Source organism: Nannobrachium achirus, assembly GCF_963921795.1.
Source record: "Nannobrachium achirus genome assembly, chromosome: 12".
Taxonomy (NCBI): domain Eukaryota; kingdom Metazoa; phylum Chordata; class Actinopteri; order Myctophiformes; family Myctophidae; genus Nannobrachium; species Nannobrachium achirus.
In genome coordinates, this window is record NC_137832.1 from 23,741,216 (window position 1) to 23,758,536 (window position 17,321).

The 17,321-nt window shown below is 42.0% G+C and overlaps 1 protein-coding gene across 4 annotated transcripts in view; it reads right to left on the reverse strand.

Annotated features, from left to right (window-relative positions):
* Positions 1-14,270, reverse strand: part of LOC308296097 (multivesicular body subunit 12B-like) — a 103,503-nt gene extending 89,233 nt beyond the window's left edge. For 2 of the 4 annotated variants that reach the window (XM_080739222.1, XM_080739219.1), the window contains exons 1-2: positions 14,206-14,270; positions 11,556-11,678 (exon numbers count right to left, since the gene is read on the reverse strand). In XM_080739222.1, the coding sequence (XP_080595348.1) occupies positions 11,556-11,669 (114 nt within the window). In that variant the 5' untranslated portion in view covers positions 11,670-11,678; positions 14,206-14,270. Of the gene's footprint in view, positions 1-11,555; positions 11,679-14,118 lie in introns of all 4 variants that reach the window. The other 2 variants (XM_080739220.1, XM_080739224.1) reach the window with 2 other exon arrangements.
* Between the last annotated feature and the right edge of the window lie 3,051 nt (positions 14,271-17,321).

Here is a 17,321-nt window from a genome sequence, read left to right on the forward strand (position 1 = left end):
TGCCGCGCTGCGAGCTTGTAGATCTGCTATTTTTGAAAAATCGTGAAATTCTTTGAATGTTTTTTTTTCCTTTTTTTTTTTTACTATGTTTCTATGTCAGTGGTGCTCAAACTTTTTCATGTGAAGGACCCCCAAAATGATATGTATTTGGCCACGGACCTCCATCTCAAAATATTTTAGTTCCAGGGACCCCCCATCAGCAAAATTTGAGTTACAAATGTTCGCTTCAAAAATACATATATTCAAAGATTTTCACACATTTTCAAGCTACAAGCTCGCAATGTGGTGCCGCGCCGTGAGCTTGTAGATCTGCTATTTTTCAATAGCTAAAGTATAAAATAATTCCAGGCCCCTCCACCTTGGGCCCTAGTAACTCAGTCCCCCCCCCCCCCCCCCCCTTGTGACGCCCCAGACAGTAGGGGAGGCAAGGAGCAAACGTAGTCTACTGTACGTGGCTCGCCTCCATGCTACTTTTAAGCGTGCCGTCTGGCATGGCTCCGTGGCCCAGACAGACACCGGGCCCTCGTCACGTCGTCAGCAGAAGAAGAAGAAGAGTATACCACACGTCTGACAAAGAGAGATATCACAGCTGTGACTTGAAATCAATCTCTGAAACAAAGCCGACCGACAGATCCACCTGCCAGTTACAAAGATCGGAGGCTTGTGGTGATCTGAGGGACTGCAGTTGAAAACATTATTTCTTTCGTTACCAGGCGGAGGGGGAGGGACAGAGGCGTCAATTGGGTATGGCAAGCTATGGCAGCTGCCATACCTTGGCTACAGGGGAAATAATAAAATGTACTTTTCATTGTGTCTGTTGCTAAGGTATGGCAACATGACTGGTGTCTTGCACGCGCGTGCGCGCGCGTGCAAGACACCAGTCATGTTGCCATACCTTAGCTTTTGCTGAACTGACGCCACTGGGGCTGAATATTCCTATGAAGGATCTCAGGAGACCACAACACCAGTGAGTTAATATAAACCACTGTGAAGCAGCGCTGAAACAAACAAACAAAAAAATAGATAAAGGCGTGAAATCATGGATCTCTGGGGAGCGAGAGCAGCTGGAGAAGATATATTATATATAAAATTCATTATTAGAGTCAAAACAATCCACTGCTTCCAAAGAACAAACGGCAATCATACTTTGGATCTCATCTCTCTTGCGAGGATACGATGACAACTGTGATTATACGGAGCTAGAAAGATGCAAGTGTGAAAATTGCAAGTGTGGTTGCATGGGCGTCAATTGGGTATGGCAGGGGTATGCAGCTGCCATACCCTGGTTCCAGGGGGGTAAATAAAAGTTACTTTTAAATATAAATCCATGAATGTCTCTTTGTCTATCTGTGCTGGTCTGATGTTGTTAAATTACAATAAAATAACTACAAATGCAAAATTTAACAAAATGGTCACTTTAACAAGGTATTGTGGCACGTTTACTAACATTCCAAGTTTAGCTGCACCGTTCCAGGCTGCCATATCCAGCCCTAGAAACGGTAGAAACGGGGGAAAAAAATAAATTGACTTCTTAAAATAAATGTATCATGCCTGTTGCTAAGGCATGTCTTGACTGACACCAGTCATGTTGCCATACCTTAGCTTTTTCTGAACTGACGCCACTGTGTGGTTGCCGTGACGGAGGTCACACTTGCAAATGAATTCCGTCTTACCATTTGAATTTTCCCCTTTCAAGTCAATGGGGAAAATGAATGGCCATATATGGAGATCTCTGTGTCAGTCCTTGTACCTTTTAAGCCCATATATAGAGATCCCTGATGTCATCAATATTAAGCCCATATCTTGGAAGGCCCATATATGGACATACTGGTGTCAGTCTCATGTGGTCTATAATGTCAGACATCAATGATCTCCATATTTGGGAAAAGATACATTTTCGTATTTTCCCATTCAAGTCAATTGAGAAAATTAATTCACTAATATATTAATATAAATTAAACTATAAATGGTAAATGGTGCATTTATATAGCGCTTTTATCCAAAGCGTTTTACAGAGATTGTGCATTACATTCACCCATTCACGCACACATTCATACACCGGTGGCGGAGGAAACCATGCAAGGCACCAACCAGCTCACCGGGAGCAATGTGGGGTTCAGAGTCTTGCCCAAGGACCCTTCGACATTAACTCAGGGGAGCCCGGATTCGAACTGGGAACCCTTCGGGAACCCTTCGTGCTCTAATAACGGTTTCTCTACCCCTGAGCTATGCCGCCCCACTATATGGGGCCCCACTATATAACGTATAGCAAAGCAGACATGTCCTGATGAAGCCGGTTTGCATCTACAAAGGAAGATGGATGGAAAGATGGATGGAAGGAATAAAGTCAGACAAGTACTACAGTCTGGTTTACTGTATAGTCTGGTCTATAGTCCCTGTGAGGGCAACCACACTAACTACATTGACATTACATTGCATTACATTTGTCATGCTTAGGCCCTACCTAAATCTGCTGTTTGATCTGGGCCTGACTGTGCTCTCTCTCTCTCTCTCTCTTGTGCTAAAACAACCTAGTGAAGTTCAGACATGTAAGTGCACAACACTAGAGAGCAAAAGAGTTAATCAGCTCCTTGATCCAGTGCACGAGCAAAGTATGGTGTTCAAGCACTCACTAATGAGGATGAATTCAAAAACACTAATACCTAGAGGCACATCCTCAATATTTGTACGAGTCGAGTACATCAATGCCAGGTACAGTATTACCAGTGATGGAAAGTAACTAAGTACATTAACTTGAGTACTGTATTTAACTCATTCTGGGCGATGCCCGTAGAAACCGTAGATTTCCCGCTGTACCGCGGTGCCATGCCCGTCGAACCCGGAAGTTTAATTAGCTTTAATCATTATGAAAGGATTAAAAGTATTATCGCAAATTTTCGCTGATTCTGGCTCTTTAGGCCCGCCCCCCTAACTGTATCCGGTCATTTCCGGTCTGGACCGGATCTAGCTTTCCGTATCCTGTCTGAGCCTGGGCCATAGTCCCGCCTCCGTTGGTTTACAGTGTAACAGAGGAGAAAGCTACTCGGCGATGGAACACTCGTTTTTCAATCGGATTTTTGCGTTTGGAAACTTTGATCCAGTCTCTACACGCCTGGATTATGATCCCCGCACATATCGTGCGTTTTGTGCGCGAACGTGTCCACTTGTTACCATATCGCACAGTTGGCTTTTTTCAATGCTTTTTCATGTAAACACTGGCGGATAAGCAGGAATACAGCGTGACAACGGATATGTCTATTTCAATGGGGTTTTTTTTATTCGAAAGCTTGTCACCGAGTCTACAGTCTACTAGATGAGTCGCGCACAGATTGTGCACGATGCGTGCGCTTGCCCACGTTAAAAGGTAAGGACAATTTGGCAGCTGCTTACTAGAGCTATGTTTAAAATGGCAGCAAAATTGTTAAGTACAATTTGGAGGTGTTTGTACTTTACTTGAGTATTTCCAATTCCCAAACTTTGACTTCTACTCCACTACTATTATATATTATACTATATATTATAAAACATACATAAACGACTTTAGCCCTATTTTATACCGTGGCTATTTGAAAATAGCCAATCTACAAGCTCACAACGTGCCGCATCTGCTATTTTCAAACAATTTGTACTTTAACTTTTGGTACTTTAAGTACTTTTTGATGCCAATACTTTCATACTTTTACTCAAGTACATTTTGAATTTCTGACTTTTACTTGTAAGGGTGCCCACACACCAAAGTACCTATGAGAGTGGAATCCGCATTCCGCCAATGCATTTCAATGAGAGTGAAGCGGTTTCATGCCAGCAGAGGATTTCTGCAAAAAACGCTCCCTAAGGGTGCCCTCACACCAAAATACCTATGAGAGTGGAATCCACGTTCCGCCAATGCATTTCAATGAGAAGGGAGCGTTTTTTGCAGAAATCCTCTGCTGGCATGAAACCGCTTCACTCTCATTGAAATGCATTGGCGGAACGCGGATTCCACTCTCATAAGTACTTTGGTGTGAGGGCACCCTTATCATTGAAATGCATTGGCGGAACGCAGATTCCACTCTCATAGGTATTTTGGTGTGAGGGCACCCTAACAGATTACTTCTACATAGCAGTTTTGATACTTTTACTTAAGTAAAAAATGTGAGTATTTTTTCCATCACTGAGTATTACTTTCTTTTTATGCATTTAAAACCCATGAATGAAAGACCACTGACGTTCGGTCAAATAATGTTCTTCAATATGGGAAAAGGTGACCTTTTCAATAGTGTATGGACTTGGATTTCATCCCGAGGGTTTACTGAACCTGGCTTTTTATTCATAAGAAATAAGTATATTTTTGACCTTTACAGTCTCGATGTCTAGACTGTAAAGTATAGAAGTTCACTACGGCAAAAGGCTCTAAACATACAAAAGGAGAGCTGTTGAACCACCCCCTCCCCCCCTGCAAAAAAAAAGAAAAAAAAAGAAGAAGAAAATAAGTAGTAAAGAGATGTTTAACAGGCACCTGAGCTACTGTACAGTATGTTGTCATCCACTGGGAATACCTGATGATTTATAAAGCAAGTAAAAGGGCTTCTTAAAGGGGAACTTTGCCAGTATTTTACGAGCCAGCCTACTGTATAAGAAATACTAGCTGTAATAAGTTATTTTGCATGGGCTGGCGATGACTTTCCAGTGCAGAGAGAGAGCAAGCTCTCCACACAATGCATTGGAAAACGTTAAGTCAGATTTTCACTTCTTCCTCCTCATAGCAGAAGGATCTTTTTCAGAATTCCTTTTCCCCCCTTTTGCCCGTTTTCACCCAACCTAACCCGTTATGCCAATTCTCCATTTTGAAAAACCTTTACTCCCTGTACTGTAGCTGCTAGCCCCTAGTTCAGGGATGTCAAACTCAAATAAACAGTGGGCCAACATTTAAAAAATGATACAAGTCGAGGGCCGGACTGGTTCAATAATGTTTATTTAAACGCGGGCTTGCAATCACGGGCCCTCGAAACTCGCCAATGCACTAGCAGTGCATTGTGAGACTTGTTGTATTACAGTATGCTGGTGCGTGTGTAGCAGAGCGACTCACTGCCTCAGCCTGATGGCATCAAAAGTCTAATATTTTTCCCAGACCATAGAGATATCCCTTTGGTCTGATGGTTAAGATGTTGGACTTTCAAGCGGGATACCTTGGTTCGAATCCCAGGCATTGCACCTGCAATATACCAGTGGGCCAGTTCTAATAGTAATTAAATATCATCCCGCGGGGCGGAGATAATTCATTCACGGGCCTGATTTGGCCCCCGGGCCTTGAGTTTGACATATGTGCCCTAGTTGCTCTGTGGGCGGGTGTAACGAACACGTCTCTTTTCACATAGACAAGTTGCCAGCCGATTCTTTTCACCTAACGCTGAATAGTCAACGGCGCTAAATGCAACAAATGTGGTGTGTCAACGGTTGTCCAAGAGTTTGAGTGACAGCCCGCCACCGCGAGTCTCTGCTACCGCGTGCCTCTGCTACGGAGGGGAAGAAACGGACTGTACGAAAGTAGCGAATTCTGAAAAGAAAGCTTTAAACTAGGAGCTGTAGATGTTAAATTAATGAAGACTGAGCACCTAAATAACATATTTATTGCCTAAAATGAATAGGCTGTTTACAAATAAGCTTCCAGAGACGAGCCATGATGGTCTCTACTTCTCCTCTGCGCCCATCAGCCTGCCTGGCAGAGCAGCTGGCCTGGCAGAGGCGTCAATTGGGTATGGCAAGTTATGGCAGCTGCCATACCTTGGATACAGGGGGAAATAATAAACTGTACTTTTCATTGTGCCTGTTGCTAAGGTATGGCAACATGACTGGTGTCTTGCACGCGCGCAAGGGCGCGCGTGCAAGACACCAGTCATGTTGCCATACCTTAGCTTTTTCTGAACTGACGCCACTGTGGCCTGGTCTGCTCAGAGCACCAGTGCTATCCCTGCTGCCACAAGATGGATTGTTTGTATATGTTGTGTAGTTGTGTATGTATCTACAACTGCTAATATTCGTTGCGGTCCCACAAAGCAGTCGGTTTCTGTCCATTTCAAGTGGTGTGGAGTGTGTGACAAGTCTACGGCCAGTGAAAGGCTCCAGTGCTGAGCCCGGTGCTGAGCGGATCAAAGCGACCAGCTGCACCCAGCAACTGACCAGACAGAGACAAGCAGGAGGAGGGCAGACACTCTGTTTGTAAACTATTTATACATTTTAGGCGTGAAATATGCCATGTGTACTTGCTCAAATTCAATAATGATACATTTCACAGCACAGATAACTGCTAATTTAAAATTCTGTTAGTAAAATTTGCTTTTTCAACTGTATTATGCCTACTCCAGCATATTCACAGCAAAGTAAGCCCTGATTGGTTACATGTGCTGTGCACTAGCGTCGACATTGAGGTTATCTCAACTTTGACATTATGCTTTTCCTGTCGAGCATCCCGACGCTGTGGAAAAGCGTTGAGACACGTCTCCATAGACTTTGCATTGAAACTCAATGCTCAATCAGAATGTGAAAGCTGGTGTGAATGGTGTGAATTCAGCATTCCGAAGTTCTTCTCCCTGCTGAATAGGTGACCAACCAACCTGGAGAGACAGCCGCTGATACGAACGACCTACGGCCTGGTCGCGACCTAGGCCACGACCTGGAGGTCGTAGGTCCCGGTTCTGGAGGTCGTAGTTCGCGGTACATACTTGTTAGGTCGCGGCCGGTCTAGTTTCGCGACCCCCGGCCGTGGTTGCGCCACCTCGGTCGTCCCCGGGCCGTCTTTTTGCAGAATATTCTAGAGCAGCAGCGCTATTCAACCTTTTGAAGCTTGTGATTGGCTGAACCGGAGGTAGGAAGCGCTCCATTGTAGTCACTTGGACCGCGCGAGGTGCACCAAAACCTATCCTTAACCCTAACCCCAACTCTAACTCTAACCCTAACCTTAACCCTAACCCCAACTCTAACCCTAACCCTAACCCTAACCCTAACCCTAACCCTAACCCTAACCCTAACCTGCCGACACTGAGTAGCTAACCTGCCGACGCTGTTGAAAACGAGCGCTCCTTCCCTTAGCAAGCGTAGAGTTTCTAAACTCGCGTCCCTTCCCTTAGCAAGCGTAGAGTTTCGATCGCGGACTTCCCAGGTCGCTGAATTACGACCGAGATCGCGCAAAACCTCCAGAACCGGGACCTACGACCTCCAAGTCGTGGCCTAAGTCGCGACCAGGCCGTAGGTCGTTTGTATCAGCGGCTCTTGCTGGAAACCTGTAGGAGTCTCTAGAGTGACAGAGATCAGCCTCCCTGCCCTACTACCCACCCATGAAGGCGAACACTGCCAAAATGTTGTGTTCATTGGAGTGTCCAGCCAAACCAGATCCACCATGGCGGATTCAAAGGACTGTATGAGGTTATTGGCAAAGTCTCTCTTTAAGGATAACATGAACAAATATTGGTTTGTATCTATCTATAGGTTGTGTCCCTAAAAAGGACAAACAAAATTCCAATCAAAACCGAAATACTTTTTGTCAGAGTTGAGCTGCTTTTGTCATATTTGAATAGCCACAGGTATGACTTTTATGCTGAACAGAGCTGTGTGGAAGATGTGTCAGTGTTCACCCTCTTGTTCTGTCCCCAGACATTCCTTTATGCCAGGGGTGTACAATGTTTTTCAGGCAAAGGACCCCTTACTGAGAGAGATGAAACAGGGACACCCAATACATATTGGACTCACGTTAAACGTGTGTTTTCAGACATTTATCCTCAATACCTTGTAAACTCGACCTTTGGCTCGGTACTTGGTCTGCTTTTTTCCCCCTGTATACCAAACCTCTTTGCAGAAAATAGCCGATCTACAAGCTCACAATGGATCGCAGATGCATTGCGACGCCCCCTGCAGTATCTCTCTTCAACAGGGGGTCCCAGACCCCCTGTTGAAGACCCCTGCTTTATACTAATGATCAGGTTTTTCACACCAGAAGATATCCTTCAATTCTACATTTTTCTTTGCCGATAGGCTATGTCAACCTAAAATGAGAAAGTGCTGAAGTTTAGTAAACATTAGCTGTCATGGTGTTGAAAAGATCCTATTCAATTCTTTCAAAATAAACGCCTTTCTCTATAGACGCACTGTGCTTCAAGTTGTCTAATCTTGTCGTAATGACCAGGTCAGATCTCTGAAATCAGGGTCTCTCGATGAATCATGAATTTTTACGTCGTTATGTACTACAACTTGTAAACTGATGAGCAGCAAACATGCCTTGTTTTTATACATCAACCGAAATGTAATGCAGCAGTCTGTGCCGCGCAGAAGCAGCAGAGCAGGAAGCCTGGTGGGCCTTTCTCCGCGTTTGTCACAACAACTACGTGTGCGTACTGGGTCACTGCCAGTAGGCTCCGTTCCCATGCCAGGAGCTCCAGTTCAATGCCAACTCACAATTATCTACCAGACTTGACAATAATCAGGCTGCGTTGGGTGAGGCAGGAGGAGGAAGTCTGGTGGGGGGAGAAAAAGAAAGAAAGAAAGGAGGGGCTGAACGAAAGAAATATGAAATTAAAACCCATTTAGGCCTAGAATTATTGAATGCTTTAACCGGTGAAAAATAGCAGATATACAAGCTCACAGCGCGGCACCGAGTGCCGCGCTGCGAGCTTGTAGATCTGCTATTTTTGAAAAAGTCGTGAAAATGTGTGCAAATCTTTGAATATATGTATTTTCAAAGCGAACGTTTGTAACTTGCTTCTGGGGGGTCCCTGGAACTAAATATTTTGAGATGGGGGTCTGTGGCCAAATAAAATAAATATAATTTTGGGGGTCCTTCACATGAAAAGGTTTGAGCACCACTGGCATAGTAGTCTCTCAAGAACAGACTAACTGAGCTCCAGTTAAGTGAAAAGGACCTTTTCTTTGACGATGGCTGGCCAGATTGTTGACATCGAAACATAGGGTTTTTCAAAAAACCTTAGAAGGATTCAAAAGACACTTATAGAATTGGGTCAAAATTCGAATTTTCATGATTTTTCAAAAATAGCAGATCTACAAGCTCGCAGCGCGGCACTCGGTGCCGCGCTGTGAGCTTGTATATCTGCTGTTTTTCAATAGTTAAAGCATAAAATAATGATACACAATGATGTGTGCCCGTTATAAATCGGTTAAAGCAGAGGAAGAGAGAAAGGAAGAGAGCTCTGCCCCTGCAGCTTGTTTTGTGCTTTGTTTAAAATCCCAGACATCTTCGGCTCTCCATCCCTTTTCCCATACTGTACATATGGGCAGGGGTGTCGCACCAAATTCTGGGCCCTGGGTACAAGGATTCACTCACATTTTGTGCTTTAACTGTTGAAAAATAGCAGATGTACAAGCTCACAGCACGGCACCGAGTGCCGCGCTGTGAGCGAGCTTGTAGATCTGCTATTTTTGAAAAATCGTGAACATTTTCTGAATATGGTCTGAATATTTCAAATCCTTCTAAGGTTTTTTGAAAAACCTATGTTTCTATGTCAGTGGTGCCCAAATATTTTCATATGAAGGACCCCCAAAATGATATGTATTTGGCCACGGACACCCATCTCAAAATATTTAGTTCCAGGGACGCCCCCAGAAGCAAAATTTGAGTTACAAATGTTCGCTAAAAAAGTACATTATATTCAAAGATTTGCACACGTTTTCACGACTTTTCAAAAATAGCAGATCTACAAGCTCGCAGCGCGGCACTCGGTGCCGCGCTGTGAGCTTGTATATCTGCTATTTTTCAATAGCTAAAGTATAAAATAATCAAGGCCCCTCCACCTTGGGCCCTGGTAACTCAGTCCCACTTTTCCCCCCCAAGTTGTGACGCCCCTGCACATGGGTCCCATAAGCCAGCAGATCCGCTGTCCTACTTTCCATCCTAACAACCAAATTAATGCTGAAGTTGTAGGGGTAGCAACCTGCTGGCAACCCCTCTTCTCTGGAGTGTAAAACAAACATTGGGCACAAAGTTCCACCGCCGTGGCTTGGTATCCGACAAACATTGTTAACCCATTTAGGCCTAAAATTAGTGGTTGCTTTAACTATTAAAAAATAGCAGATATACAAGCTCACAGCGCGGCACCGAGTGCCGCTCTGCGAGCTTGTAGATCTGCTATTTTTGAAAAAGTCATGAAAATGTGTGCAAATCTTTGAATATATGTATTTTCAAAGCGAACGTTTGTAACTCAAATTTTGCTTCTGGGGGGTCCCTGGAACTAAATATTTTGAGATGGGGGTCCGTGGCCAAATAAATATAATTTTGGGGGTCCTTCACATGAAAAGGTTTGAGAACCACTGACATAGTAGTCTCTCAAGAACAGACTAACTTGATCTCCAGTTAAGTGAAAAGGACCTTTTCTTTGACGATGGCCAGCCAGATTGCTGACATAGAAACATAGGTTTTTCAAAAAAACCTTAGAAGGATTCAAAAGACACTTAAAGAATCGGGTCAAAATTCTAATTTTCACGATTTTTCAAAAATAGCAGATCTACAAGCTCGCAGCGCGGCACTCGGTGCCGCGCTGTGAGCTTGTATATCTGCTATTTTTCAATAGTTAAAGCATAAAATAATGATACACAATAATGTGTACCCGTTCTGAATGGGTTTTAAACCGTAGCCTCTGGTGAGTCTGGAGGACTGGTGGCAACACATGACAATGTTGGGCAAAGCATTGGCCCTAATCATCCAAGTAAACTCTATGAATAAGTCATGCAAACAGCTCTAACAGAAACCCCAGCAAGCTGCTTCAAGCCTGACAACCTCATGGCTGTGTGTGCGTTACATCCGTTTTATAATGTTATAACAATGGCATTTACAGCCATACTGTTTCATTAAATCGCAACAGAAAGCAAACATAAAAGCTTAAGCACATACAAAACAAAACAAAGTAAATAACTAACTAACGAAAGAATGCTTAGAACAAGTCATTTCCTCAATGATTCACTTATATATTTCATAATACTTGCTGTGGAAAAAAAAGGATGTTTCGTTGTGGAGTTTTACGGGATGGTTTCCTCCAAAGTAAATGAACACTTTCAAAAGGGAAGCATAACAAAATCCATGTCCACTCCAAACTAAGGATGGGACGATAAGCGATATTATCGTTTATCGTGATAAAAAAACACTCACGATAATCGTATTGTGGAGATTTAATGTATTGTGATATCGTCCTCCGTCATGCACTGGGATTAATTCACCTTTTATTTGCTGAACTGCACATTATCCGGCACCATTTAAACCCTCTATTGGTAAAACATACTTACCGGTATAATATACGTACTTGATAATGGCTTTTTTTCACTCTCTATCAAATCTCTTTGCAAAAAATTGCCGATCTACAAGCTCACAACGCTTGTGAGCTTGAGATCTGCTATTTATTGACAAATGTTCCGCCCCAGGATAATGGATGTTGGGTTTATTTTGATTATCGCGATAATATCGTAAATCACGATTTCTTTGGTCACAATAATCGTGATATGACATTCTCATATGGTCCCATCCCTAGTCCAAACTAATACGTTTCAGGAATTGTCCCAAGTTCAAAAACATGACTCACAACGAGGTAGCCATCAGGGAGCTTGTTCTGTGATGCAGCCACTCCAACTGCACTGATGGGATCTTCTGTGGGCAGCTGTTCCAGGGCTTTACATTGATCTGCTACTTCAGACATATCGGATCTCTGTAAACAAAGCACAAGTCCCCTCAGCATCCCTCTTGCAATATGATCATTTGATACATTAAATAAATAGTGTGCTGAAATATTGTACAGCTTTAATAATGCAATTTGACAACCTGGAAACATAGTGGTCAAATAGTTTTGACTGTTGTTGTGCATCTTTAGGTTAGCTTGAGACCTTTTTATCCCATTTAGGCCTAGAATTATTGAATGCCTTTAACCAGTGAAAAATAGCAGATATACAAGCTCACAGCGCGGCACCGAGTGCCGCGCTGCGAGCTTGTAGATCTGCTATTTTTGGAAAAAGTCGTGAAAATGTGTGCACATCTTTGAATATATGTATTTTCAAAGCGAACGTTTGTAACTCAAATTTTGCTTCTGGGTGGTCCCTGGAACTAAATATTTTGAGATGCGGGTCCGTGGCCAAATAAATATCATTTTGGGGGTCCTTCACATGAAAAGGTTTGAGAACCACTGACATAGTAGTCTCTAAAGAACAGACCAACTGAGTTCCATTTAAGTGAAAAGGACCTTTTCTTTGACGATGGCTGGCCAGATTGCTGACATAGAAACATAGGTTTTTCAAAAAATCTTAGAAGGATTCAAAAGACACTTATAGAATCGGGTCGAAATTCAAATTTTCACGATTTTTCAAAAATAGCAGATCTACAAGCTCGCAGCACGGCACTCGGTGCCGCGCTGTGAGCTTGTATATCTGCTATTTTTCATTAGTTAAAGCATAAAATAATGATACACAATAATGTGTACCCGTTCTAAAGCAATAGCCTATTATATGATACAACAGATAGCCTACCCACAGACAACATGGAACCCTGCACTGTGTGTCTGTATTGTGATGCATTGCATACAGTACAATAACTTCTGCTTTAATAATCTAATCTAATATGATCTAAACTGTAGATAGATGTTACATGTTACAGCTAGACCGTGTGTTAAGTTGAGGCAGTAAAATCATTAGTATATAAATAACGTCAAACTTGGAAAAACAGTGGGAATTAAAAATGTGAAGGAAGATTATTCTGTATTCTACAACTTGTCTCTTTGTAATATGTGACTGACAATACCCCCATATTTTAGAAAAACTACCTCCTGGATTGCACATTACTGTAAGCCTGAGATGGGTTTCCCTCAACTATAATGATTCCGAACACATTATTGACTTTTGCTGGCTTATTAGCATCTAGAAGAAAGAGCGGTCCCCTAATCCAGGATCGAATGACAAGTGAGACCAATGAGAAAAAGGCATTTGGAGACCACCCAACGAGCTCACCAAATCACAAATTAGAAGGAGTGATCACATATTTTCAGGGAAGTCCCAATCAATTGCTATCTATTCCTGTCCCAAAGAATTTTACCCTAATGGGTATGCAAGCCTTTTAAGGGGTAAGTGGCTTTGCAAAGGTTCCTTTACAGCGTTATTAGATTATGTTTAAAGCATTCTTGTACTAACTGACAAAGTTAGTGCTTTCAATCTTGATGTTTACAGAATCTATTACAATTAAGCTGATCAAATTAGAGGATTTACTCCAGAAACAGCCGTCTCTTTAACAAATGTTAGCTAGCTGTACTTATTCAAATGAAACAGGATAGCAAATTGGCTAATAGAATGAATGATTCCTTTCTAACATTAATTTGTTCCCCATCAATTGTGCAGGCAGGGAAGGGAAGGCAGCCCCTCAACTGCAGGACCCTCTGATAACCGACCTCTCTCCAAAATCACCTTTGCCATTTGACAAAAGGCGTCTGTGTGACACAGCTGTGGAGTTGTAAGACTTGAGGCATTACATTTACTTTAACATGGTTCTATTGTGAAAATAGCAGATCTACATGCTCACAACGCCTCGCATCTGCTATTTTCACAATTTCTGCCTCTAATATTTGACAATATGGCCAATGTTACATTTTTTATTTTACAGGTATTAAAAGGGTATTAAAAGTTCTAGTTAAATTGTCACTTTAGAAATGTGTAGATAGCATCTATATACACTGTAATGTTGGTTTGTTTACTGTTGAGTGAGAAAACAATGTTGCACATTGTCTCCCCCCCCCCCCCCCCCCCCCAAAAAAAAGAAGAGAAAAAAAAACCCTGGGGGTCCCGACCCACAGATTGAGAACCATGGACACTGATTCCAGTCAACGTTGAGGGTCAATGTGTTGTTGTATAGTTGTACAATACTTGTCTAAACACTACACATTTGCTGCAGGGCCTGCGTTGTTACACGCGTGACGTGTTCATATTTCAGTTACACGCAAATGGAGTTTGTTTGGTAAGGCTACCCCACGTCTGGCAATTTCAACAGTCATATACAATACATTACTTTACACAATCTCTGTTTTATTATATCATGGCTATTGGGCAGGAAAGTTGACTCGACTCGAGTAATCAGAAGTTATGGATCAGAACAGTGGTAGTAGACCGTACCTGAAGGGGAAAATACCGCAGAATCCAGGTAAAACTGGTCGTCTTATGTCTGGATAATGGATATTTTATAACAATATAGTCCTGTACCTTTTATTGTATTATGCCGGGTGCGCAGTCAACTTTTCAGTCTTGTACTCTGGCAGCGGCGCTGCTTCCGGGGGGGTTGTGCAAGGTAGCCGTGTTGGTGTATGATTATGTTTAGGAAATTATTAACCATAACCACAACAATGACAACATATCCGCTTGCCTGGCAGGTCTCTATGCGGCAGGTGGGTGCGCACCACAAATCACACAGCAAAAAAAGCACAAGTAGGCCTATGCCCCGCTACAAGCTCACAATGATGCATTGTGAGCTTGTAGATCTGCTATTTTCAAAAGATTTGTATACATTTTGAACATGTGAAATGGGACATCCTGCATAATGAGTACTTTACTTTTGTACTTTAAGTATATTTTGATACCAATATACTTTTTGATACCAATACTTTTGTACCTTTCCTCAAGTACATTTTAAATTCCAGACTCTTACTTGTAACAAAGTATTTCTATATTGCAGTATTGATAACACTGCACCACTGCCACTGCACCTTGCACTTAGAACATGCAGCATAACCTTGCATGAACTGTTTACGGTTCTGTAGTCTAGCTGGCGAACTGCTGGAATATAGGCTTATCACATGCTACTAGCAAAAGATAGACTAGTACAAACACTATATTGATGTATTTCATTCACAAAATGAGCAAGCTTTTATGTATGTAGCCTGCAAATGTCAAGATTCAATGGTAGAAAGGGTTCTCTCTGGTTGTCACATTTGCACTATATATTATAAACGCAATGTTTTGAGATTAAAATTTGCCATAACAAAATTAAGGCTGTGCTCAAAATGTTCTAATTATCTTTTTATATAAGGTGTCGCCGTTTTGTGACATTGACTGACTCTGTAATAATCACGTGATAATCAGATAAAAGTATGATAAGCAGCAATGTGTTAGGCTAAATAACATTAGGCAGAACATCTCACAGAATGCAAAAAAAAAAAGAAATCCAGCAAAGAAAACCTGCACGGCAAACTTGTCATGAGGCAACAGATGCCAAGTTTATTTATGCAGTCCCTACACCCAGAATAGCCATCAAATAAATGATTTAATTTGCAATTATTACCCTAAATTATTCAAATTGTAGTCTTATATCTCTATTTTGAAACAGCGCTGCATCCTTGGACCAGGTGTCTTCACTGTTGCCCTACATAAACAGGTTTGCATTTATTGGTTTGTCATATCATCACCTGTTGTTTTGACGTGTCAACTTCCCAATAGTCTCTTTTTAGTTTTATTGCTGATAGCATAGATAAACACTAAGCCCAGCTGACACTTTTGTTTCTTATAAGGAAAATATGCATAATAATGATATAGAGGGTATGCGTGTAACATCATCATCATACCCGGAAGTTATGCTGGAATGCCTACTGAGTGGCAAAAAAATACTTTCTGGCCTTGACAGCCCAAACATCCAAACATTAAAGTCCTATCTGATTGCATTAAACGACGTTAAACTCACTTTGCCACTCACCTTGCCCACTTCGATTTGCCATTCACTTTATGCATGCGCATATACCCTCTATTAGGTATACACCATAGCTCATTACCATATAAGGTAGGCTATACACCAGGGGTGGGTAACTTTGATGATGGCGAGGGCCACTATATTTCCACCTTCACTCCAGAGGGCCACGTTACATATTGCTACGTCCTACTTTGTCATTCTAGTATCTCATACAAAAGAAGCAAAAATAGCAAATCTACAAGCTCAAAACGCATCGCGTTATTATTTTTTGTTGTTTTTTAATTGGAATCCTGAAATGTAACACTTTTATCTAATTTCAAATGCATTTAGTTATATACTCATGTTAACTTTATGAACCTAAATAAAAATACATTGGACATAAAAAAAATACATTTTAATACTACTATACTACTCATTAACCTACTAATATTGACTGACGGAATTAAAGCAGGTCGTGTTTGGAATTGTGTAACAGCTGAAATCAGTAATATATCAGTATTCCGGTATTAACCTGCGGGCCGCATTAAGTGAAGGTGGGGGCTGCATGTGGCCCCCGGGCCGCCAGTTGCCCATGTATGCTCTACAGTATACACCATGCCTCTGGTTAGTTAGAATGATCCCTTTGAGGTTGTGACGAAGGTCATATCTCCTAGTGTGTCCATCCCTGTCAATGTGTCCTTTGAGAAAGTCACCGCTGAGTCCTTGCCGCGCACCTCGAGGCTACAGACCTGTGCTCTAACCCCTCTCATTAAATCTGTTCATATGCTGTATGTGTCTCGGGGGTGCAAGAGATTAGACTATTTTATAATTGGTCAATATGGCAATGGAGCGTCTGTGGTAATAAGGATGCATGATTCAGCTCCTCTGTTGTCTGTCAATTCTGGGGAGAACTGGATTGTGTTTAAGGTGAAGTGGCCGAAAGCAAGTATATTTAGGCTACTCAAGTATTGTACTTGTGTACCCGTAATCAGTTATTTTGTATACCGTATTTATATTATTATTACAATTAAGATTACATGAAACAATTAAGCCTTATTTTTTACTTCAGCTATTAAAAAATAGCTGATCTATAAGCTCACAACGTGTCGCATCGCGAGGCATTGTAAGCTTATAGATCTGCTATTTTAGAAAAAGTTTGACGAATTCTGAATAATGGGTCATTGATAGCCTGGGATCACTTCCGATTTCGGGTTTCTGGTTCGGTCGGGAGCGGAAAAGGCCTATACGTCATTTTGTAGTAATCAGACGGACTACATTTTGGTCACAACTACGAAACCGGAATCAGTTTTAACCTAAAACAATTCCCCGCGCTCAAGGACATCATTTTAGGGCCTACCCAATAAAACCCTTGAAGCTGCATAGTTCTGCTTATTTTTTTGAAAAGTTTGTTTGGTATATTCATCTTTTAGTCCAACTTGAAGCGACAGGCAAAACTACACTTCTCGAGCATTTAAATAGGGATTGGGGAAACAAACAGGGGGGCCCAAAACAAAGCGACGTACCGGTACGTCGCTTCTTCTGCCTGTTGCCGGTTTAGGCCATGCATAGACTGGATTACATGGCCTGTTTAAAACAAATGTATAGAGTGAGACCAAGACAATAAGCAACTACTACACTTCAGAAACAAGCCCAAACAAAA